Below are 25,539 nucleotides of genomic sequence, written 5' to 3' on the forward strand. Positions count from 1 at the left end.
AATTGCATGGTAGAGTATAGAAGTGTGCAGACTGCACCAGTGACTGAAGAACGGAAAGTGATGCTATATGGACAGGGGAAAACTTTGGTTTGCTTTTCCAACCATTAACTGCATTTCTGTGAAAACATGTAACTGAGCAATTTTTTCTTATGTGGCTAGGTTTCAAGAAGATAGCTATTCTTGATTTGTTTCCTATTTCTTACACAAGCCTTTGGTGGTGCATACCAGCAGTTTCATTAGTTTGTATCTTTCTTTTCTTGTCCATGATTGGATTGTTGAAAGTATAAATTAGGAGCTGCACCTTGTGAATGCCGTCCTTCATGATGACGTCCACCTCAGATTTTGTCACTCTGTCACTTACAGTTTGTATACAATGATCTACAGCTCCGTGTTAGAAAAAAGATTAAGAATGAGACGTCAGTGCATAGAGGTGGCGCCTATATGTGGCTTATGCTTGGTCACTTCTAGGTTAGCACAGTGCTCCAGTTGTTGCTAGGAGAATTTTTCAGAATTTTTCAGATCCAGGTAGAATCATATATTCTAAAGGTGATGAATATGTTATTAGAAAGAGCATCTACCCGAAAGAGCATCTTGTTTGATTTGTTAATCCCTTTCTCTGATAGGGTACTTTTTAAAATTTATTTTTTTCAAGCTTCTGTGAGATGGTCTAAATTCAATCCTCCAACGTGACTCCGAGATAGGTTTTTCTGCACTGTCACTGTTTTCCAGTTCCAAATATAAATGTATTTATTTAGTAGACACTAACACTTAGCTTTGCAGCCACTTGTCTAACCAGGAATTGTCTTTGCACTTGAAGCTCCTCTTGCGAATAGTAACACCAGTTATGTGTCACCCTCTCACACATCCATGTCTTCAGCAGTGTAGGTTCCCAGTATTAATTTCCTTGGATATCCAAAGTGTAGGGATATGTGCCATTTATTTGTCTGCATGTAAATTAGTGTTAATTTTGGTGACAACACAGGATATTCATTTTAAAGGGTTATTTTGTCACAGTAAGATTTGCCCTATGTTGTTGTACGTACGATTTTAGGAATGGTGCATAATTGAATTAAGGTTTTGAGTATGGGTGATGTGGAAAAATTGAGCATTGCCCCCAAGAAACTGGCACTAAGTATTGCCAAGTGAAATACATGTTCGAGGCATGTGGGCTGCTGAATTCATATCTTGTGCATAGATCGCCGCCTAGTGTTGGGTCCGGATGATTCCACTTGATGTCTTGGAAGAGTCTTCGAAGTATCACGAGATAGGCGACTCCTCCACTGGACTACAGTGCGCATGGGCATCTTCTCCATCCTCTGATTGTTTTTTTCCGCCATTGGGTTCGGATGCAAACTCCTATACTCCAACTTTGGAATCAAAAACAAATCTTTTCTAAAGGCCAAAAGGCCTTCGATTCGACGTATTGTTCTCGCTCTGTACCTCTCTTTTCGATCCAACCTTCCATCTCCAAGCGGTCGTCGACGCGGGCTGTTTGGCCTTTTCGACGCCACGTGAGCCGACCATCGATGGAAAGAAGCTCGTTTAAAAGGTGCCTACAATGCCACTCCAAGTTCCCACATACTGATAAGCACTCAGTATGTAACAAGTGCCTTTCCCCAGACCATAAGGAGGAAAGCTGTCCAGCCTGCGCACAGTTTCGATCGAAGAAAACTATTCGGAACCGACATGCCGCCAGGCAAGAAATGCAGCGACAGGCACTGGACCCGGACAACATCTTCGATGATGACCAGGATCTACAAGAAGCGCCAGACTCGGACCTAGAGATCGTCACCGTCGAGGACTACTCTGACTCCGATGACGACACCCCCGGGGCAAACTGTGAGTAGCCTGCCCCCGACACCATCTACCCCGTTACCAACGGCTCCGGTCAAGGCATCTCCAAAGGTCCTTAGCCAAGATCAGAAAAAAGTTTTGCTTGCCCCGCCATCCGGCTCGGCAACCAAAACTGAAACCTTCCGAAACACCAGGGCCCAGTAACATCGTCCCAAAGAAGGTTCCAGAGCCAAAGAACGTCGTCGACCCGGAAGGCGTCGATCCGAAAACGGCCGCACAGCCAAAGAGCGTTGAGCCGAAAAAGACTGTCGACCCCAAGAAGGCCTCGCAGCCCAAACTTGTCGAGCCAAAAGTGGTTGTCGAACCGAACAAGGGCACACAACCAAAGGGCGCCAAACCAAAAAAGGTCGCCGACCCAAACAAGCCTTCGGCACCAAAATCCGTCGACCCGGCAAAAGGCGCCGTACCTAAACCCGCGTCGAGGCCAGAACAACCTCTCGGACCGAAGACACGGGCTCCGAAAACACCATTCGATCCGAAAAATACAATCGACTTGGAAAAGGACACTCCTCCGAAGAAGCCTACGGAGCGCAAAAAACGCGTCGAACCGAAAGTCACGGTCGACCCGAAAAAATCGGCTACTAAGCCAAAAGTCGTCGACAAACCAAAGTCGAACACTCCACCCAGGACTGTTGAGGAAGAACTCTTCCAACCAGATCCCTTTGACGATCAAGCAAAAATATACATCAATCCAGAGACTGGTAAAGTTACCATCCTGCATAGGAAAAAGAGGCCTTTGGACTTTGAACCTCAGTCCCCTATTCCACTGAAGAGAAAGGACTTTGGGACTTCTCCCTCTAGACCCTTCATTCCTTTTCAACCTATCATGCCTACTACTCCTTTTCATCCCTACTCTCCTTATTCTCCTTCTCAACACGGGGACAATGAAGGTAACACGGGATGAGCCACAGCCTCAATATGACCTCCCACAGGATCCTGAACCACAAGAGGAACTGTGGGAAGAGCCAACTGACCCTTACAACACCCATCCCATCCCTGATATATCCTCTCATCCTACTAAGCCGTCACCTACTGATGACACCGTAGTTTTTAATCAACTCATAGACAGGGCTGCACAGGTCCACAATGTAGATATGCATAACGACCCTGTTGAGGAAAACTTTTTGTTGGACACCTTCCCTACATCAGAAAAAAGTGTCAAAACGCTTCCCATGTTAAAGGGAGTCCTGAAACATGCACCTGACATATTTAAGGATACAGCCAGGGCACGGGTAATCAACCCCAGAATAGAGAAAAAGTACAGGGCAGCCCCTACAGACCCTACTTACATCAAAGGGCAGTTACCACTTGATTCCCTTGTAGTGGCCAACGCACGTAAAAGAGCCAACTCCTAAACCACTGGGGAAGCACCTCCCCCAGACAAGGAGTCAAAAATACTAGAGGCATCAGGGAAAAGAGTAGCAGCACAAGCCTCCAACTCGTGGAGGATCGCTATTACACAAGCCCTACTGGCTCGTTACGACAGGGCGCATTACGACCAGCTAGAAACCCTAATGCAACACCTAACTGAGCCTTTCAAAGTACAAGCCCAGGATCTCATACAGGAGGGAAAATTCATAACAAATGCCTCCATCAAATGCGCGCTAGACGCAGCAGACACTGCAGCTAGGTCAATCAACAATAGCGTCCTACTCCGCAGACATGCATGGCTGCGTATTTCTGGTTTTAAAAATGAGGTGCAGTCCACCATTCTTAACCAGCTTGTTAATCAGGATTTTCTATTTGGCCCTGCTGTCAACACCATTTTGGATAAAATGAAAAAGGACACAGAGACGGCAAAATCAATGGGAGCATTGCAATTTCAGCAGCATAGAGGCTCCTTTCGTCGCTCCTCGTACAGAGCGAATACATGAGGAAATACCTCACAAACAACGGCCTCATACAAAAGTAACATACAAGGTTCCTTTACCAAAAACACAACCAGAGGAGGTTACAGAGGTAACAATACCAAGGGAAGAGGACGTGGAGGCAATAACACCAGAGCCTCCACTGCCTCAAAACAGTGACTCCATTACGCTACCTCCAGACCACTTAACACCGGTCGAAGGCAGACTCCCAACAGTTCCTACCTGTCTGGAACGCAATTACCACAGACAGGTGGGTGAGAGAAATTATCCAGTCTGGCTACTGCCTAGAACTGACTTCTACACCACCAAACATACCACCCAGACATCGTCCAATGTCCAAAGAACACATCACCCTGTTACAACAAGAGGCGAACTGCAGGCTAGAAAAGGGGGCCATAGAGCAAGTCCCTTTCCAACAGCAAGGGACAGGAGTGTACTCCCTATATTTCCTTATTCCCAAGAAGGACGGCTCTCTCAGACCAATATTGGACCCCAGACCCCTAAATCAATACATACTGTCGGAGCACTTTCATATGATAACACTACAACAAGTGCTACCGTTGCTACAACAAGAAGACTTCCTAGCAACACTGGACCTCAAAGATGCGTATTTCCACATACCCATCCATCCAGCCCACAGAAAATACCTCAGGTTCGCAATAGAAGGTCAACACTACCAATTCAAGGTTTTGCCCTTCGGGTTACCGCGGCTCCTAGAGTGTTTACAAAATGCTTAGCGACAGTGGCAGCACATCTCAGGAGGCAGCACGTCCTTGTGTACCCTTACCTGGACGATTGGCTAATACAAGCAAAATAGTACCAACAATGTGCAGCACACACGTCTCAGACGATCCAGTTGCTACACATCTTAGGCTTCTCAATCAACTACACAAAATCACATTTGCAACCGTCCCATACACAGCAGTACCTGGGAGCCACCATAAACACCTCAGTGGCAAAGGCATATCCAAACTCAGCGAGGATAGCCAGTATGCAGACACTCATTCGCAAATTCCTGCCAAAACACTCTTTGCCAGCTCAAGTCTTCATGCAACTCATAGGCATGATGGCCTCCTGCATATTCATTGTCCCCCATGCCAGACTTCAGATGCGCCCATTGCAGGAATGCCTAGCACGGCAATGGAACCAGGCTCAAGGACAACTAAAAGACCTAGTGGTGTTAGTCAGTCGCGCTCACAACTCTGCAGTGGTGGAACCCACAAAACCTTTCCAAGGGGCGACTGTTCCAAGAGCGGGTTCCACAACTAGTACTAACAGCGGACGCATCACTGACATGCTGGGGAGCCCATCTCCTTCAATACTCAGAACAAGGGCTCTGAACAAACATACAGAAAAGGCTGCATATCAACCAACTGGAATTGCTAGCAATATTCCTAGCCCTAAAAGCATTTCAGAAATACCTGTACAGCAAGACGGTGTTGATCCGGACCGACAACATGACCGCGATGTACTATATCCAGAAACAGGGAGGAACGCACTCTCCACTGCTGTCCCATCTGGCACAAAGCATATGGAAGTGGGCGATTCCGAAAAACATTTTTCTCCTAGCAGAACACCTTCCAGGGAAGGACAATCAAGTTGCCAACCTGCTCAGCAGGCACAGCCTGCAACTACACGAATGGGAGATTCACCCCCAGGTTTTTCAGCCATTCTTCGAGGAGTGGGGTCAACAAGAAATAGACCTGTTCGCCACAAACGAAAACTCGAAATGCCAATTCTTTGCCGCCAGGTTCCCACATCCATTGTCACAGGGCAATGCGATATGGATGAACTGGTCAGGCAGATTTGCGTACGCTTTTCCCCCAGCACCACTGATCCCGCTGGTGGCACGCAAACTGCGGCAACACTCCCGCACACTAATCCTAGTTGCTCCCACATGGGCGAGACAACCATGGTATACGACGTTCCTAGAACTCTCAGTAGTTCCCCATCAAAGACTGCGCCTTGCACCTCATCTTCTAACTCAGAACCATGGAAAAATCAGACACCCAGATCCCAATCAAATGAACCTAGCGATCTGGCTCCTGAAGTCTTAGAGTTTGGATACCTTAACTTGCCCCCAGATTGCATGAACATCATTAGGGAGGCAAAAAGACCAACCACACGAGCGTGCTATGCAGCTAAATGGAAGAGATTTGTTATTTACTGCAACAATAACCAAATCAACCCCTTAGACGCTTCAATACAAAACATTATATGTTACCTGCTGCATCTACAAAGATGTAACTTAGCATACTCTTCAATACGATTACACCTCGCTGCCATAGCAGCATACCTTCAAAACAGTCGACACCTTTCACTGTTTAGAATACCAGCAATCACAGCCTTCATGGAGGGTTTGAAAAGGGTGATTCCTCCTAGGAACCCCCCTTCCCCAGTATGGAATCTCAATATAGTACTTACCAGACTCATGGGCCCTCCTTTCGAACCTTTACATTCATGCGAACTACAATTCCTAACTTGGAAAGTTGCATTCTTGGTGGCCATCACCTCACTCAGAAGAGTGAGTGAATTACAAGCACTAACAATTCAAGAGCTTTTCATGCAGGTACATGCCAACAGGGTGGTTCTTAGAACAAACCCTAAATTCATGCCTAAGGTTGTATGCAATTTCCATATCAACCAATCAATAGAACTGCCAGTGTTCTTTCAAAATCCACAGTCAGTAGCTGAGAGAGCCCTGCACACACTAGACGTAAAGAGAGCTCTACTTTATTATGTGGACAGAACTAAATCCTTTAGGAAAACAAAACAACTGTTTGTTGCCTTTGCACCACAACACAAAGGGAATCCAATTTCAAAATCAGGAATAGCCAGATTGATAGTTAAATGCATTCAGATATGCTATCAAAAGGCATAACGCACTTTAACCGTCCCCCCAAGAGCACACTCCACAAGGAAAATGGGGGCATCCATGGCTTTCCTAGGAAATATTCCTCTTGAAGATAGATATCTGCAAGGCAGCCACTTGGACCACCATACACACTTTCACAAAACACTACTGTGTAGGTGTGCAAACAAAACAGCAAACTGCTGTAGGCCAGGCTGTCCTCAAAACTCTTTTTCAAACTGCTGTAGCTGGCACAGGTAGCCACCGCTAGGGGAGATACTGCTATACAGTCTATGCACAAGATATGAATTCAGCAGCCCACATGCCTCGAACGGAATATGCTACTTACCAGTATGCATCTGTTCTTGGCATGTAGGGCTGCTGACATTCATATTGCCCACCCTCCTCCCCGGCGCCTGTAGCAGCTGCAGCATTATCTCTGGCATGGCCATCTCTTACTTTACTATCTCCATCTCTGCCACAATGGTGAAAAACAATCTGAGGATGGAGAAGATGGCCATGCGCACTGTAGTCCAGGGGAGGAGTCACCTATCTCGTGATACTTCGAAGACTCTTCCAAGACAACAAGTGCAATCATCCGGACCCAACACTAGGCGGTGATCTATGCACAAGATATGAATGTCAGCAGCCCTACATGCCAAGAACAGATGCATACTGGTAAGTAGCATATTCCTTACTGTTTTCCACAGTGTGTTCACATGCTCCTCAGTCTCAGTGTGTTATTAATGCGTTTGTAACGAGTTATTTGTACCAGACTTTTGTATTTTGATAATTCTGTATGTGTGTATGTCCCTGTGATGTTTATGCATTTTCTAGTATTTGGCGTTCTAGATATTAATATGTATGCGAGTCTGTGTGGCATGTGAGAGCCCAAGCACAAATTTAAGTGAAAAAAAGCACCCATCATTGTTTTTGGTTAGTGTGTGCATGCTTTTTTAGTGTTCTCTCTGGTTATCGTGATATGTGTATGTGATAGAGGTTAGATTTACTTAATGTATGTAGAGTGAAAGTGTATTTGTAAAGAGAAAGTCAGGGCTTTTGCACATCAATTTGCCTGAGCAGCACAGAGAGCAGAACAATAGTTTATCAAAAAACTGAGTCAATTTCACTTTGAAACATCAGATAACTAGAGCACTAGATAATAGTCAGAACTATCATGGTAATACACATCCGCTGCGAGATTGCAGATAGTGGGAATAGTTGTACTTAAAGATGGTGTCACTGCAGTTCTTACTGCAGTTCCGCCTGCTTTTCTACCCGCGTCCATCAGAGGTTTGACATCTTCTGTAGCAGAGAGAATGCGAGTTGAGGACATGCTCTGCTGCTGATGCATATACAAGCACATTGCAGGTGCTCTACAGCACGCGTGATTTCACATGACACCATCTGTTACTGAGGCACGTGCACCCTTTTTCCACTGTCCTAGCCTCAAGCATGGTTTCACCTTATCTGAGACCTAGCTTGTTCCTTAAATCACATTACCTGTCTGTGTTCTGTGCTCTCTTGTCTGGTTTTAAAACTGCCTCCTGAGTCTCCTACCGTCTGATGGTTGCACCACTCTGTGGAGTTGCAGGTTTTCGGTGCAGAGGGAGGTCACAATTTGGACGTATCAAGTCAAGTTGATCCTGTGAGTTCTTCTCAAACTGACACAGGGTGGCTGGTATATCAAATGGAAAACCTATGGCTTCTTCATCTTAGAGATGGGCTGCTGAATATTTCATGCAAGGTTGCCTTCCTATGTCATGTTGGACAGGAAACAGAGATCCGAATGGTGTTGGCCAAGCTCATGTTCATTCAGTACCTGGTCATTAATGTTGGGTGGACTTAGCTGCATGTATTGAAAGACTCCTTCAATAGGCTTCTTGATGTTATGGGTCAATCGAACCATTTAGCTTGATACTCCATTTGTCTATTTAACTTTTGGACTGGATAGGTTAGTCCTGAATATCGCCCAATACCCTGTTAAAAATTAGGGTGAACTTTTTCATGCAATCTCCTCTTTCACATTACATGTCAGGACTTGACATCTACAGTTCAACGTATCTTATAGTTCTTAGAGTCTGTTCAACAGAGGCTGTGCACACGCCATCTTATTCTTTGTTGGTCTTTTATGTTCCAATGAAAGTGTTTGTACTGCAGATTCTTAACTTGTATGCAGCTCAGGCCGTGATATATATTTACAACAAGGGGTGGTGAGGGACAGAGTCTCTGAATTAAACAGAATACTCTCACCCAGTCAAGAGATCAGGGCTAGATCCAACACCGTTTTTTAGCCCCCTTTTTGTAAATTGTTTTTGGCCACTATAGGTGTGGCAGGGTATACTCAGACATGAGTCCCTTTCTCACTGCTCCATCAGGATTCAAGCAAGCCGGGCCGAAGAAGGCTGAAATGCCAGAAACCGGTCCCCGGTAGCTTGTTTCCTTTCTGGTGAAGAATTGGCTTGGTAGTTTAGTCTGCCCTGTTCCCATGATGCACTGGGCCAGGGACAGACTGATTTGCATATAGCCAGGTTCTGAGCTGGGATGGGGCAGTGAGATAAATAACGGTGATGGATCAAGCCCTGATCTTTGGACTGGGTAAGAGTGGTCTGTTTAACTCAGACACTCTGTTCATCACCACCCCCTTTTTGTAAATTGTTTTTGGCCACTATAGGTGTGGCAGGGTATACTCAGACATGAGTCCCTTTCTCACTGCTCCATCAGGATTCAAGCAAGCCGGGCCGAAGAAGGCTGAAATGCCAGAAACCGGTCCCCGGTAGCTTGTTTCCTTTCTGGTGAAGAATTGGCTTGGTAGTTTAGTCTGCCCTGTTCCCATGATGCACTGGGCCAGGGACAGACTGATTTGCATATAGCCAGGTTCTGAGCTGGGATGGGGCAGTGAGATAAATAACGGTGATGGATCAAGCCCTGATCTTTGGACTGGGTAAGAGTGGTCTGTTTAACTCAGACACTCTGTTCATCACCACCCCCTTTTTGTAAATTGTTTTTGGCCACTATAGGTGTGGCAGGGTATACTCAGACATGAGTCCCTTTCTCACTGCTCCATCAGGATTCAAGCAAGCCGGGCCGAAGAAGGCTGAAATGCCAGAAACCGGTCCCCGGTAGCTTGTTTCCTTTCTGGTGAAGAATTGGCTTGGTAGTTTAGTCTGCCCTGTTCCCATGATGCACTGGGCCAGGGACAGACTGATTTGCATATAGCCAGGTTCTGAGCTGGGATGGGGCAGTGAGATAAATAACGGTGATGGATCAAGCCCTGATCTTTGGACTGGGTAAGAGTGGTCTGTTTAACTCAGACACTCTGTTCATCACCACCCCCTTTTTGTAAATTGTTTTTGGCCACTATAGGTGTGGCAGGGTATACTCAGACAGGAGTCCCTTTCTCACTGCTCCATCAGGATTCAAGCAAGCCGGGCCGAAGAAGGCTGAAATGCCAGAAACCGGTCCCCGGTAGCTTGTTTCCTTTCTGGTGAAGAATTGGCTTGGTAGTTTAGTCTGCCCTGTTCCCATGATGCACTGGGCCAGGGACAGACTGATTTGCATATAGCCAGGTTCTGAGCTGGGATGGGGCAGTGAGATAAATAACGGTGATGGATCAAGCCCTGATCTTTGGACTGGGTAAGAGTGGTCTGTTTAACTCAGACACTCTGTTCATCACCACCCCCTTTTTGTAAATTGTTTTTGGCCACTATAGGTGTGGCAGGGTATACTCAGACATGAGTCCCTTTCTCACTGCTCCATCAGGATTCAAGCAAGCCGGGCCGAAGAAGGCTGAAATGCCAGAAACCGGTCCCCGGTAGCTTGTTTCCTTTCTGGTGAAGAATTGGCTTGGTAGTTTAGTCTGCCCTGTTCCCATGATGCACTGGGCCAGGGACAGACTGATTTGCATATAGCCAGGTTCTGAGCTGGGATGGGGCAGTGAGATAAATAACGGTGATGGATCAAGCCCTGATCTTTGGACTGGGTAAGAGTGGTCTGTTTAACTCAGACACTCTGTTCATCACCACCCCCTTTTTGTAAATTGTTTTTGGCCACTATAGGTGTGGCAGGGTATACTCAGACATGAGTCCCTTTCTCACTGCTCCATCAGGATTCAAGCAAGCCGGGCCGAAGAAGGCTGAAATGCCAGAAACCGGTCCCCGGTAGCTTGTTTCCTTTCTGGTGAAGAATTGGCTTGGTAGTTTAGTCTGCCCTGTTCCCATGATGCACTGGGCCAGGGACAGACTGATTTGCATATAGCCAGGTTCTGAGCTGGGATGGGGCAGTGAGATAAATAACGGTGATGGATCAAGCCCTGATCTTTGGACTGGGTAAGAGTGGTCTGTTTAACTCAGACACTCTGTTCATCACCACCCCCTTTTTGTAAATTGTTTTTGGCCACTATAGGTGTGGCAGGGTATACTCAGACATGAGTCCCTTTCTCACTGCTCCATCAGGATTCAAGCAAGCCGGGCCGAAGAAGGCTGAAATGCCAGAAACCGGTCCCCGGTAGCTTGTTTCCTTTCTGGTGAAGAATTGGCTTGGTAGTTTAGTCTGCCCTGTTCCCATGATGCACTGGGCCAGGGACAGACTGATTTGCATATAGCCAGGTTCTGAGCTGGGATGGGGCAGTGAGATAAATAACGGTGATGGATCAAGCCCTGATCTTTGGACTGGGTAAGAGTGGTCTGTTTAACTCAGACACTCTGTTCATCACCACCCCCTTTTTGTAAATTGTTTTTGGCCACTATAGGTGTGGCAGGGTATACTCAGACATGAGTCCCTTTCTCACTGCTCCATCAGGATTCAAGCAAGCCGGGCCGAAGAAGGCTGAAATGCCAGAAACCGGTCCCCGGTAGCTTGTTTCCTTTCTGGTGAAGAATTGGCTTGGTAGTTTAGTCTGCCCTGTTCCCATGATGCACTGGGCCAGGGACAGACTGATTTGCATATAGCCAGGTTCTGAGCTGGGATGGGGCAGTGAGATAAATAACGGTGATGGATCAAGCCCTGATCTTTGGACTGGGTAAGAGTGGTCTGTTTAACTCAGACACTCTGTTCATCACCACCCCCTTTTTGTAAATTGTTTTTGGCCACTATAGGTGTGGCAGGGTATACTCAGACATGAGTCCCTTTCTCACTGCTCCATCAGGATTCAAGCAAGCCGGGCCGAAGAAGGCTGAAATGCCAGAAACCGGTCCCCGGTAGCTTGTTTCCTTTCTGGTGAAGAATTGGCTTGGTAGTTTAGTCTGCCCTGTTCCCATGATGCACTGGGCCAGGGACAGACTGATTTGCATATAGCCAGGTTCTGAGCTGGGATGGGGCAGTGAGATAAATAACGGTGATGGATCAAGCCCTGATCTTTGGACTGGGTAAGAGTGGTCTGTTTAACTCAGACACTCTGTTCATCACCACCCCCTTTTTGTAAATTGTTTTTGGCCACTATAGGTGTGGCAGGGTATACTCAGACATGAGTCCCTTTCTCACTGCTCCATCAGGATTCAAGCAAGCCGGGCCGAAGAAGGCTGAAATGCCAGAAACCGGTCCCCGGTAGCTTGTTTCCTTTCTGGTGAAGAATTGGCTTGGTAGTTTAGTCTGCCCTGTTCCCATGATGCACTGGGCCAGGGACAGACTGATTTGCATATAGCCAGGTTCTGAGCTGGGATGGGGCAGTGAGATAAATAACGGTGATGGATCAAGCCCTGATCTTTGGACTGGGTAAGAGTGGTCTGTTTAACTCAGACACTCTGTTCATCACCACCCCCTTTTTGTAAATTGTTGCAGGCCGTGATATATGGCACTGAAAATTGTTTGATAGTTCGCTGAGCGAAGACGGGTGCATGCTCTAAATGTTGGCCTTCATTCGTTGTCCAATAGTTTGTTTCCTCAACTTCTTTTTTTTGTATATTATTATCAATGAGCAAAATATTTGAGAAGCTATTAGTCCTGTCAGGTGTTTTTACTTTTATTAATTGGTTGTTACTGAAATTAGTAGAGCCGTGGTCTCTCCTACATTTTTCCCAGGTTTATTAAATTGTCAATAACCAACGCAGTTTTATGTGCATGGTGGAGCCTCCATGATTTGTCAGTTGAAGAAGTGCTACCAACTAGGTAATTCGGCATGCCGCATTTAATCCTGTTATTTAACTATCAGGCGTCCATTCTATTTTAAATGGCTTCCATATTTTTTCACCTCTAATACAAACTGTGGGCGACTTGAGTTTTGCATCTAATTTTCTCTTGTCTGAAGTCTGCTGAGGTCACTGTGTTGCAGTTTAGTTGTCGTTTTTTCATCTTGTGTTTGATGCTCAGTAACAATCTGTGTTTAAAATAACATCCCTTTTCCTTTTTTCTGCCAAGTCGGATCCCTTTGACAGCAGCGACCCCTTCTCATCCTCCAATCAGTCTTCAAAAGGACCAGGTAAGATTTCAGTCTTTACTTCTTGGCACTTTATATCCACCATCTGGTCCTTTCCAGGACACTGCCGGCTATGTCTTGGTCAGATTCTGAGTGTGTTTAAAAGAGAGGGTACAATTCTGAAGCTGCAGTCTGCGAAGAAACAACCTCATATTTAGATAGCACTGTTGGAAACAAACCTGAAAATGCATCTGATGAACCCTAGATTGGTGTGAAATCAAGGTTAGTAGGTAGCCTGCTGCATATGGATCTTGTAGACGTGAATTCTAGTACCAGCTTCTCAATTTGATGAACTTGTGTCTTCATGTGCAGATCACCCGTCTTTAATCCGTTTCTCGCCTAATACATTGTGCCCTCTGGAGCAAGCTGAATAGCAGAAGCAGATAACATATACCACTCGTCGTAGTTTTAAATTTAGAACACAAATGTTAGATCTACCCGAGGTTCTGATGCTGTGTGACCTGTAAATTTCACATAGGTTATGTCTCCACATGGTTTTTCTTTCTTTTTTGTTTTAAATATGTATTTCATTTATTTTTAAGAGTATAACACATTTAAAAATATAATAGCGATCCAGGCTTCATAAAGAAAGAGACTGCCCTCCCTACTTGATCAGTCAATATCCTTAAGAGGATCAGGAGTACAAGTGAATGTACCTGTTAATGTAGTTGTTCTAACTAATTTAGAGGACAATAATGTTAATTGTAGGAGGTTTAGTAAGGGTCCTAAGGAAGTGACAAATCTCTGAAGATGTGGAGAGTCTGTACTGTATTCATCATATTTACTCTGCATTCAGGAGCCTCCACATGGTTGTGAAGACACCTGCCGTCCTGATCCTGGCTTTGAAAGGCAGGGGCCCTCTGAGCATGCTCTCTTGGAGCATTCTGCAGCCAACGGTGTAGTGTTGTGGTTACTGAGAAAGAGCGACTACAGAGGGGGCACTATATGACGTGTGTGCCAATAGTAATCAAGGCAGTGGGAAGCTAGTCTCGAAATGCAAGTTCTTCTCCAAACGTATGGACCTCCGTCTCCAAACCATCAACATTGACGGGACTCCGTGCATCAGATGCCATTTTAACATCAGCCGATGCACGCTGCACAAGATGTTGCACATGCCTGCTGTACTGCTCTCTTCTTTTGCCTCTCAGACCCGGACCATAGGCAAATAATGAATTTTTCTTGTGTAATGGTAGTGTGGTGTTGCTCAGAACTGACCACTTCACTGTCTCTTTTTACAGATCCCTTTGGAACGGTAGACCCCTTCGGAAGCGACACCTTTACTTCCAATCAGGGCTTTGCAGATTTCAGCCAGATGTCGCGGGTACGTACCATGAACACAGCACATGTGGGTAGTGTTTCCTAATGGAAAGAGACATACAGTCAATTTGTTCTGCAGTTGAACATCTCTGCCCCCTCAAATCAAATAAATAAATGCACCTGTCCAGAGTCACAGAAAATGGGAAAGACCTACTTCCTGTGACTTGCACAAATGCACACATTTTCAACAATTCGCAGAATTCCAGTGAATATGCCATAGAAATCTCCACAAATTGTAGATTTACAAGCATACTCAAAGGGCCACTATATCTCTACCCCCTGGTCTGCGGATGGCTGAAATTTGCAAAAGCAGTATGTGAAAACTTGCTTCCTCTACTCCACATTAAATATGGGCGTGTTGCCATTCTATTTCCGACTTTGGAGAGTGCCTTATTCATGTTTTTCTCATGGACAGTTTTCCAGGTAGGTTAGGACCTCCTCACCTACAAGTTTGTGGGTGTGCAACAGCTTTTCAGCAGGACTCCCTTCCACAAGGGCTTTCTTTCAGTGATGTAATCCAACGAGCAGTCCCTAATCCTGCAGATTGTCTCTAGGGCACATGCCAAGAAATTTTCTTACAAAGCATAAGTGCTTTGACCCCTTAAGATGCACTTAATCCATCCTATAAATTATGTTTGGGGACCATTGAACATAGGAGTATTTGTTTAGTTTAATGTGTCTCCATTCATATCTCTGACACTGGGTGGCAGCATTCTCCACTAAAAGCAGACGCTTGTGTTTGCCACATCAAATCTCCAGTCAGTTTATACTTTAAAGTATATTATACTTTACCATAAACTACAAATCATATTAAAGCTGCACAGCCAGTTTATCTTTTTAAATACAGAGCAGCCTCAATTTACTGTATGTCTTTACAGAGATTGCTTTTTATGCATTGACAATTCTACTTGCAACTCAAAGCATAGTTCAAGTACAAGTGCCCCTTTAATAAAACGTGAGGCATCGCTGCTTTGCATTACATCACTAGGAAGTAACTCACAAAGGACGGGTAGGTGGCGCTTCCAGAGAAGATATGGTTGACAGGTATCGTTATGTGTAGTCTGGGGAAACAAGTTTTGCTGTGTGCCTCTGCAACTGCCAGTTTCAGACTTAGACACCGTTTGTTCTGCCTGTAAACCCTGAGCCGTTTTTCTTTGCAGGGCTGCGCTTCCCTGAGTGGTGAACGTATTGTTTGCAGTGTGGTTTCAAGACACCGAATCTCTCCCTCCTTGAACCCATTTAGAAGAAAAAATGTTCTACCATTCGCAATAAGAATTTTCACCTCTATTAAGAATACGGAGGCGAGGATTATGCTTCTTTTTCTATGCTTTATTTTTTCAGCAGCCACTCAGAAGTAAAAACTTAAAACACTACTTATCCCAAGAGTACCCACAGTCACATGCAGCAGTCATAAAGCCCACAGCCCTATATTACTCCAAAACATCACGTGTCCTCTTTTTTTGCCCAGATGAACTGTTCATCGCTCCGAAATACCACAATTGATCACACCCACGATCTGAGAAGAATAGTTTGTTTTTGTCCTCCTGGTAATAGTAATGGAGGCATGTTCTGGAGAGAACACTATGGTGGAAAGATCTAGAGCTCTAACATCAATCACTCACTTGCAGGAAATTAAACATAAAAGCATTGTCAATTTTGCATACAACTGCTTGCGCAATAAATACTTGTTGTCTGGTGAAAGAAAGTGTCCTTTTATGCATGGGTGCCCCCACTTTTTGCCAAACTGCTGATGTACTTTGACTATGTGTGCCCTGGGTTCCTGCTAAACAGGTACCAAGGGCCTATGCTCTTTCCCTAAAACTGCATTAAGACAAAACCCAATTGGCACTCTTTGGCCACAGGTCAATCGCTTGTAAATGGTAGCATAGGTACCAAGGGCACTGTGGCCAGGGAAGGCCTCTAAGGGCTGCAGCACTTATTGTGCCACCCATAGAGGCCCTGTACCTTTACACACACACACACACACACACCGCACACACGCACAGTGCGGTTGCAGGCTGCGTGTTTTGATGCAGAACAAAGTGAAGAGTCGACATGGCACACATCCCTGGGTGCCATGCCTACAACCCACTGCTGTGGCATAGATCAGCCACCCCTCTAGCTGGGTGCACTATACCAGTGGTGAGGGTACAGGTGAATGAGCCCTGTACCCCTATGGTGTCTTAATTATTAGACATTGTAAGTACAATAATGCCATTAAGAGTATATGGTGCTGGGATTTTGGAGATGGAGTTACCCAGCCAACCAGAGGGAGGCATATGCCCCCTTTCCAATGGAGGGTGGCATAATAGGGGGTGTACCCACTCCAAGGAAGGGACCCATTGGTCCCAACCTTCACTTACTTGTAATGCCCCTAAAACTAGTATTTAGGGGCCACCCCGAACCTTGCCTCTTCAGACAAGAACCGACCAGAAGAAGAATGACAGAAGAAGCTGTGCTGCAACTATGACGAGGACGCCCACTGACTTGGCCCCAGTCCTACCCGCCTGTCCGCACCTCAACCCTGCTCCAGCGAAATCCTGTTGTGTCCTGCAGCTAGCAGCCTCAAAAACCCGAAGGACCTGTTCTCCATCCCAAAACCAAGACTTTGTCTCCCGTGAGCACCGGATTTTCTCACCAACAGACTCTGACCCATTCAAAAACCGCAAGTCTGCACCCAACCCCCAGGGCCCAAGTTAGAGTGGCTCAACACCATGAGGAGGTCTCCACGGCGATCCTGACCTGAGATCTGGTGATCTCTGCCTGCCTCGAATCTCCAAGCGAAGCTTGCAGCCCCTTTCTGGAGGATCCCCCTGACCGCGACCGAAGCTGGTAAGAAAACCCGATGGCCAAAAACACCCTGCACCCGACGCCCACAGCTTTGGGTGGCCCAACCGAAACCGACTGTGTGAAAGATAACGTATTAGTCATCCTTCACAGGATACTCTTCTAATGTTGGAACAATGGCGTCATTTTTCCTGAAGAAGGGTTCACCCGAAATGCATTGGGCTAGATCTACCATCCTTTGGTAGGAATTAAATTTGATTTCAAACAATTGCTGAATAACCAGGTGTGTCTCCTGCAGGAAGACAATGTCGGGGGAATGCCTATTCAAATATTGCATGACCACTGTTCACTTAATCTTGTCCCCCAGCCCATTCACATTCCATGACAGAATCTTCAGTATTTTCATAGGTTGTGTATACATAGATGCATGTGAGTGCTCCGTACCCACCCTCCCGCCCTCCCCCATGCTCCCTTCCTCAAAAGCTGCCCCCTGTACCATGCTTGGAATAGTGAATCTACGAGTGGATCGCAAAAAACTTGAAATTTTATATGTAACATTGAACTTTTATAACTATAACCCTGCCCTGAACCCCCCCTCCCTGCAACCCTGCATTGTACGTTCACAACTACCCACATCCCCAAATTGCAGAGCGCCTATCGCCCCAATAAACTGTAGTCTATAACCTGAGTGGTTGACTGGTTCCCCCTCGCATAGCCAGGCCGTAGGCCCACCGCATCCCGTTTATTATCTGTGTCCTCGACGTGTGTCCTTTAGAGAGGTGCAGTCATGCACCTCCCTCTCATGTGTTCCATACCTGTAGGAGGACCTGGCGTACCCTCCACAGACCAGGGCACTACTGCCGGATGCACGTTCAAGACCTTTTCTCCACCAAGGGGAGACAGCCCCTAGTCTCAGCCTCTCTCCTTCAAGTCTTACTTGGTCTGCCGGTCACTACCATTGGGCCCCCATCCTCCTGTTCTATGCGGAGATCCCGGGGGGAGGTGTTCCTCCAGTCCTCCTGACGTTGATCGCATCCCAGATGTGCCGACTGGCTAGCCACTCGTCCTCTCTCGAGACAGTCCCATATTTCATCGGGAGATGTAAAATTCTGCGCCTTGCAATTGTCCAACACCCTTAATTTGACTGGGAATAGCATTACATATTTGGAGTTTTCATCCCACAATTCGCGTTTAACCTCATCAAATGTGCATCTTTGGCTTTAGACCATGAGGGTAAAGTCCGGGAAGAAATGGACGGTTGCGTTTTCGTAGGACAAATCTCCCTTCAGTCGAGCTGTTTGCAGTATGGTATTTTGGTCCCGAAAGTTTAGGATCTGGGCTATGATAGGTCGGGGCGGGGTCCCTGGTTTCGCCTTGGGCACTGGTGATCTGTGGGCTCTTTCCACAGAGAAGTAGTTTGACATATGCTTGGGTGAAGGTATTTAAGTATAAGGTCTTCCAGAAAGAGGTGTATTCTGGGGCCTTCTGCCCCCTCTGGTACTCCAACCACCCTTATGTTGTTCCTCCGGGTCCCCCCTCCTGGTCTTTTAGTTTTGCTGCCATGCTTTCTTGCTGCTGCGTATGCTGCTGTGTTTGTGCTTCCATTCTCTTGGTGGTGGCTTTTAGTTCACCTATAGGAGTCTCAGCTGTGGTGACTTTTTCTGAATTTATGTTATGTTCATATCTGCCCTCAGCAGATTGACCTCAATTGTGACTTTGTCCATTTTTGTTTCTCGGGTCATTCCCAACACTTGAATAGCAGCCATGATCGCCCCAAGTGATAGTTCTGCTTAGTTGCAGTGACTCCCCTGCATGGTCGTGCTCTCTGCCATAGCGGTTTTGGGCACTGTGTACTTGTCTAGTTTATTATTCTGCTGCGGGGGACCACCCTTGGGCCGCATTGCATGTCTTCTCTGGGCGGGGCCAAGGTAGGCAAGTGTAGGTTGCTCAGTGCCCCCTCTCTATTGTTGGCAAGTATTATCTATTGCCTCATGCCGCGTGACACCCCCCCCCCCCCCACACCCCCCCCCCCCCCCATGGTCATGCACTACTTTGTTTACGTTACTGGCAGTGATTCCTCTATGGCCCGATTCGGCCTTTTCTTCAGTGGGGCATTCCGAGCCCCCACGTGTTGTGTGTTAGCCCCCACGTGTTGTGTGTTCTTAGGGCTCACGTGGCTGGTCATTTTTGCCCCCCTGCTCTCTAGCCAGCTGTTTCCGGTAGGAAAAAGGAGGGTAAGACAGCCAATGTCCTTACTTGTTCGTCGGGGAGGTCTTTATGCAGCCGTCCAGCGGTGTATCCTCCTTCCTCGCCGAGTCCCGAGGGGCCCTTCGTCTGTCGCTGATGGACGTTTCCTTTGTTACTAGTGTGCCCCAGCGATATCTTGGCCCCTGCACACTCCCGGGCAGCGATTTTCACACACTGGCACTCCTTCCTATGTGTTCACCCTGAGGGTGTCTGGACCCTCTTCATGCAGCTCCACAATTCTCCACCGTCTCAGTGAAGGGGGGGGGGGGGCAGGGGGTTGTTTCCCCTCTCCAGCTCCGACATTAGGCCGTGATGTTCAGCGGCGGGCCACGGTGTCTTCCGGTCCTCTATTCCTCCAGGCCTCAGATTGGGTCGACTCCCGGGCCTCCTGCGATGGCCCCGCATTATGTAGGGCTCTGTGGTGTTCGGGCAGACTACTCATGGCCCGCCGTCCTCTCCTTCCTCTGGGCGAGGGTCACCTCCCCAGTGCCGATGTAAGGCCGCTGTCCACTGCCGCAAACCACATCACTTCCAGGCCCGCCCCCAGACGTCGGTCAATGGCCAGGTGTTATGTGGTGGCTGTCTTTGGGTGGCGGGACCTTCTGCTTCTGACTTCTCACCGTTCCACCATTCTCTGTTACCTTGATGTTGGGGTCTCCTCTCCGGTGCCGATGCAGGGCTGTGACTCTCTTCTACAGGTTTCTCTGTTGTCTGGCCCCCCATGTGGCAACCGGGTCCGCTCCCAGACCCTTCCATCTGGACAATCATTATGTAAATGTAATGCTTGGACGGCTGGTCTCCCCGCCACAGCCCCTTCACAGACTCACCTGGGACAATGCAGAAAGCGACCCGTCACTGCAGGCCTCGCTGTCGTCCGGTCTTTCGGGTGGCGACTGGGTTTGCTCCCGGTTCTCTGGCGTTGGCTTTAGCCCACTTGTGAGCCTGCCGCCCTCCGCTACCTCTGGGAAAGGGCTCCTTCCTGCCTCCGATGATAAACCGCGGCCCGCCGCTGCAGGTCTTGCTGCCGCCCAGCCCTCTAGATGGAGACTGGGTCTGCTCCCAGACTTTGGCCCAGCCTGCCGTCTATCTGGACACCCTGAGGATCCCAGGCATGACCGGTTGGGCGGATTTAGGGTCAGATATCTTAGGGTACGGGAAGGCTGCGGCGGAGCTTCTCTAGGGCACGGCTACCTTGGCTGGCGCCAAGCCATGCCCCCCCTCTCAAATACTTTTCAAGAAAAGTAACCAGGGTGGGCTCTACCTCTGGAGTTTGTCACCTTGCTGGGGAGATCCGGGCTGAGGCGTTACGACCAGTCGCACCCTGACGTCCTTGACGAAACCCTGGTGAATATGGGACTGGGCATGGTCCACCTCTTCTTGCAGGGGAAGCCAGGAGGTGGAGAAAAGCTGAATAATCTCTGTCAGCTAAACATCCAGTCCTTTTGGATGTTTCGAGGACTCTTTGTGATGTGTTTTGTGTTTACATTTGCTGGGGACCGGCTCTTCGTCATGCCCAGAGCAATCCGAATTAGAGGAGTCTGTAGTCTGTGACAGGGAAGAGGCCCCATCAGGCGGAGCACTGTACGCATGATGTCCCAATAGGGAATCCACAAGCTTCTCAAAAGCAGCAGAATGGAGGGGAGAGGCAGGATTCCAACCTTGTTGGCCAGCTTAGCCATGGAGATGCCGAGTTAAAGGACCTAGAGCCCTCACTAGGGCTTTCTTTAAAGACTGCTGTACACCAGCATCCAGTGCTTCCACCAAATAGTGTTTCAAGGACTGTTGAAGGGTCATCATACTATTGATCCATCTCCCCTTCATTAGTAGTATCATACGTTTCAGACTGCAAGCAGACAAGTGTGCACTTCAGGAATAAAAATGTCTAGCTTTTTAACAGAAGAGTTTCAGGGGGGAGGGCGCTCCAAGAATCTCTGGGCACCAGGCAGGCTGTAACAATCTCAAAATGTGGATGGAGCAGCCTGCATCACTCAAGGCGGTAGAAGCCTTTAAAAATGTCAGCACCCTTGAATAAATGTGAAGAGGGATTAAATTGCACTGGTGAAGTTTTACGTGCAGCCTACGCTTTCTAATTATCCTCTCTACAGTGAGCTGACCGCATGGGGAAGAAAACGCATGTGTGTTCGATATGCCCGTGAATAATATAAAGAGGACTGTGGCTAAGTCAGCCTGTGCGTCCTCGCTCCCACTCAACTAGATAGATGCGCAGGGCCATGCCGGTCGGTGGGGAGGCTGAATCGCTCCCTTGCAGGAAACTCGAAAGATGAGCAATCGCACCATGTCGTTCAAATAAGAAAAGCAGCAGCAAACAGCACAGTCAACGGCAACTTAACATGCACTCACCCACTGTCTAATACAGTGCAATGTGTAAACAACCTTATTTAAAACCCATCCAATATATGACCAACATATTAAGAAAGCGATTAAAACACTTAACTCGCTGCGATCGAGCAAAGAAAGAGGAAATAAGATGGCGTTCTGGAGTTATATAGGGCCGTGGGCTCTATGATTGCTGCGTGTGACAGTGGATATTCTTGGGAAATGTAACGTTTTAGGTTTTTGATTGGTGCTGGAAAAATAAAGCATAGAAACAGAAGCATAATCAGAGTCTCTGGCCCAGACAGAATTAGTTTAGAAGTCCCTGCAGGCTTACCATGTGCAGTATGCACTGACGCTTGTGGAGAACAACAACGTTTATTCAAGGTCTCTCAAAAGGAAATTGTAATATTGTTTCAGACGTAATCCTACCCATGTAGGACATGTTGATCAGGTATAAGAACTCTATTGTTCGCCATCTTGCTACTGTGAATTAAAAAAAAGTAAATAACGGCCACATTGGGCTGCGTGGGTGCCTACTTGGGTGACGCATGCATGTGCATAGGTCATTACGTAGAGCCACTGTAGCTTCACAACTACTAAGAAACACAAGGGCAACCCAGTATGCTATAAAGGAACTTCAGTAAACGGATGTAACAGAAAAAATGGTTAAGTAAAGATTCATTCTTGAGCATTCATTTAGTCTAAAAATTCATTTAAAAATTTGGTAATCATTACACCGAATGAAAATTAAAGTAAAAGGTCATAGTCAACAACTAGAGCTTTATAATGCAGGCGCTTGTACAAGTCTAATCGCCTTTTTATTTGATATTTTTTGGGATGCTCAACAGTAGTGTCAAAATGCATCATTCACAAAGCCAATAGGACTGCATTGGCTGTCAAATGGTGTGATAAGTTGCTTTTGTCAATGCTTGTCTTTTCATCTCATATAATCTATTTATGGAATTAAGGCACTTGCGTAAATCACGGTGCTTGAAAATTGAAATAGAGGGTAAGGGCATGGATTGGGTTACTTTCTACGTCTAATAAATTAAGGATGTAATTCACCCCCAGTGAGAACATAGGTTTAGTTACCCTCCACTGTACAGCACAGAGCGAGGAGAGGGGTGTGGTGGCATAACGCGTGCCATACCAGATATTTAGCCTTTTCTGCTGTTACTGCAGTAATTCCATACATGAGGGTTTAGCAGTTTATTGATAATATTTTGCCAAGCCTTGGGCTCCTCTGACACATGCTTTCCCTCCCATGTTTAACCTGTAGCCTCAGTTTTGAAGCATGGCTTTATTTATCTCTGTCTGTCTTTAGCCGCCTGCTTCCGACCCTTTCGCCTCCTCCTTTGCTGGCCCTGGATTTACAGAGGATCCCTTCAGGAGCAAGCAGGACACCCCAGCCCTTCCACCCAAGAAGAATGTGCCTCCGCGACCAAAGCCACCAAGTGGTGAGTGCTTAATTTAACTGCACAAAGGTGACAACCATGCAAGTTCTCCCGCGTGGGATCCTTTGCAATTTCGTATGGTTAGGATCTCTATCTGCGGCTGGGGGGAGCAATCAGTGGGGAAGTATTTTAACAGCATGTGAATCTGGAAGGATAGCATACCGGAAAGGTAGTGTTTTAGTAGGGGATCTCTGTGTATAGTCCTAATATAGTGAATAGTCCCGCCCATGTGCGTGGACCCTGGAATAGTCAAAAATAATCTCTTACGGTGTCGAAAAATGCACTACTGCACAGACACTTAAGAGAGAATTAAAGACAGAAAATGCAGCCTATAGCACCAGGCTACACTGTCCAGTACTTCAACTAGAAATTCCCCCAAAAAATCCACAAACAGCAAAGTCTGTCAAGATTTCCCTTGCTTAAGCAGCAAAAACCCTCTGGAATGATAGAGAGGAAGACATGGACAGACAAGCCCCATAGGCTGCCATTATGTGGCTCAGAACAGGATACTGTGCCTTTAAGAGAACTTTCCAGAACTTCACAGTATCCCAGAATGCACTGCAGGTCCCTTTTACTTTCAGTTCTTTTTTCCGGCTCCTGCTAGCAGGACCCTGGAGCATTGAGCTCTCCCTTTTCAAGGGTTTATTGGATTTCTGTACACTTTTAGTGTCTGAAAGTGTTTCAGTTTCTGTGCTTGGTGTTTTTCTTCACTTCTGTGTATATGTTCAGGCTTTTTAGGGCTCTAAAATGCCTGCTCTCTTCGACAAGTGCCCAGAATGTGGAAGGAAGAAGTCCAAGTCCGATCCACACGACGTCTGCATCCTCTGTCTCCCTGCTGCACATGCCCCTGAGGAATGTGACATCTGCCAGACCTTTTCAGCAAGGACCCTGAGGGAAAGGCTGAAGAGCAGGCTGCAAGGCCTAGAGGAAAGACGGCTGCAGGTGGGTCTGGGCAGGTTGGGAAGGCTCCCTTTGCCCCTGCTGAGGCCTCTGGGGGGAGGGATGACGACGGTGTGTTCCCCATCTCCCCAGGGCTCTGGGTCGAGACGGTGTGGAGGATCGACGTCGAAGGGCCTGGGTAGGCGTCGGCGCTCGCCGTCGAGGCGATACCGCCGGTCGCCGTCGAGAAGTCGGACGCGTCGAGGGGATCCTTGACGTCGAAGACCTCGAGAAAGCAGTTGGCGTCGAGAAGGAGTCGAAGACTGGACGTTCGACGTCGCGGAGGCGGCGCTCGACGCCGGAGAGGAGACGCTCGACGTCGCGGAGGCGACGTTCGACGCCGGAGAAGCGACGCTCGGCGTCGAGAAGAAAGAGATCAGCGTCTCAAAGGCTTTCCAACTCTCCTAAGCGGCGCAGAAGGAGTTCTGGCGCCAGAAGTCACGCTGGAGAGGACGCCGGAGACGGCGATCACCGACTGGAGGGGCTGGTTCGCAGTCCCCTCCCCCAAAGAAGTCACCGGGCTCGATGTACTCGGTGGTTTATACACCTCGGCCGAAGACGCCCCCACCTCCTCCACCTCTACCTAAGGAGGCTCCTCCCAGCAATCCTCCTCTTCCGCCACTTCCGCCATCGCAGCCACGGCCCCCACCACCTTCGCCTCCTCATGACGTCCCTCGGCCGGACGTACCTCCTGTTGTTCCGCCAAGGTCGGTGTCGCTGCCTCGCTACCCTACACCGCCTATGGGGACGCCTAAGCCGAAGCCCCTGGATAGGCCACAGAAGACACCTCCGCAGAGACCTGTGGAGCGTCCACAAACTGGGAGGTCGCGATCTCGTTCCAGGAGGAGGGTGCGATCGCGGAGTCAAAACAGGTCATCGACGCGGTCGAGACGACGCCACAGGAGGTGCAGGTCCCGTCCGCATACGGGGTCTTCAGAGACCAGGGACTATTCACCGACGTTGTCGGGGTCTCAGGGACAAGGGTGTCACCGGTTGACGATCTTGTGTCCTTCCATGATGTCCTGTTGAGGGGTGCAGCGAAGTTGGGCATCTCGTTGACGGTGCCCACGCCCAAAACATCGGTGATCTTAGAGACGCTGCACCAGAAACATCTGTCTCGGCCATTACTACCGCTGGTGCCGGGCTTGGAGGATCCGGCCATGGACCAGTTCCTCACCCCGGCGGAGACTAAGGCGGCCCCCTCGAGACTCCAGAAGAAGTACCGGGCTCCCGACTCGGATCCGTCTTTTCTGAGGGTGGATCCTCCGCCAGACTTGGTGATAGTGACGGCGGCTCCGAAGCAGCATGCCACCACTCCGTCACCCACAGTTCCGCCAGATAAGGAATCTAGAGGGCTGGACTCGGCGGGGAGGAAGGTCTGTGGGACATTGGCGACTTCCATGAAGGCGGCGAGTGCCACTGCCTTATTAGGGTGGTATGACCGAGCCCTCTGGGAATCCCTCCAGCAGTTTG

The 25,539-nt window shown here is 47.9% G+C and overlaps 1 protein-coding gene across 4 annotated transcripts in view; it reads left to right on the forward strand.

Moving 5' to 3' along the window:
• Nucleotides 1-25,539, forward strand: part of LOC147663126 (epidermal growth factor receptor substrate 15-like 1) — a 326,980-nt gene that overhangs the window by 147,086 nt on the left and 154,355 nt on the right. For all 4 annotated transcript variants that reach the window (XM_086950659.1, XM_086950660.1, XM_086950657.1 and 1 more), the window contains 3 exons: nucleotides 12,928-12,988; nucleotides 14,224-14,306; nucleotides 22,998-23,130. In XM_086950659.1, coding sequence (XP_086806785.1) covers nucleotides 12,928-12,988; nucleotides 14,224-14,306; nucleotides 22,998-23,130 — 277 coding nt within the window. The remainder of the gene's footprint in view (nucleotides 1-12,927; nucleotides 12,989-14,223; nucleotides 14,307-22,997; nucleotides 23,131-25,539) is intronic.

Source organism: Lissotriton vulgaris, unplaced genomic scaffold, assembly GCF_964263255.1.
Source record: "Lissotriton vulgaris unplaced genomic scaffold, aLisVul1.2 SCAFFOLD_1556, whole genome shotgun sequence".
NCBI classification, from domain to species: domain Eukaryota; kingdom Metazoa; phylum Chordata; class Amphibia; order Caudata; family Salamandridae; genus Lissotriton; species Lissotriton vulgaris.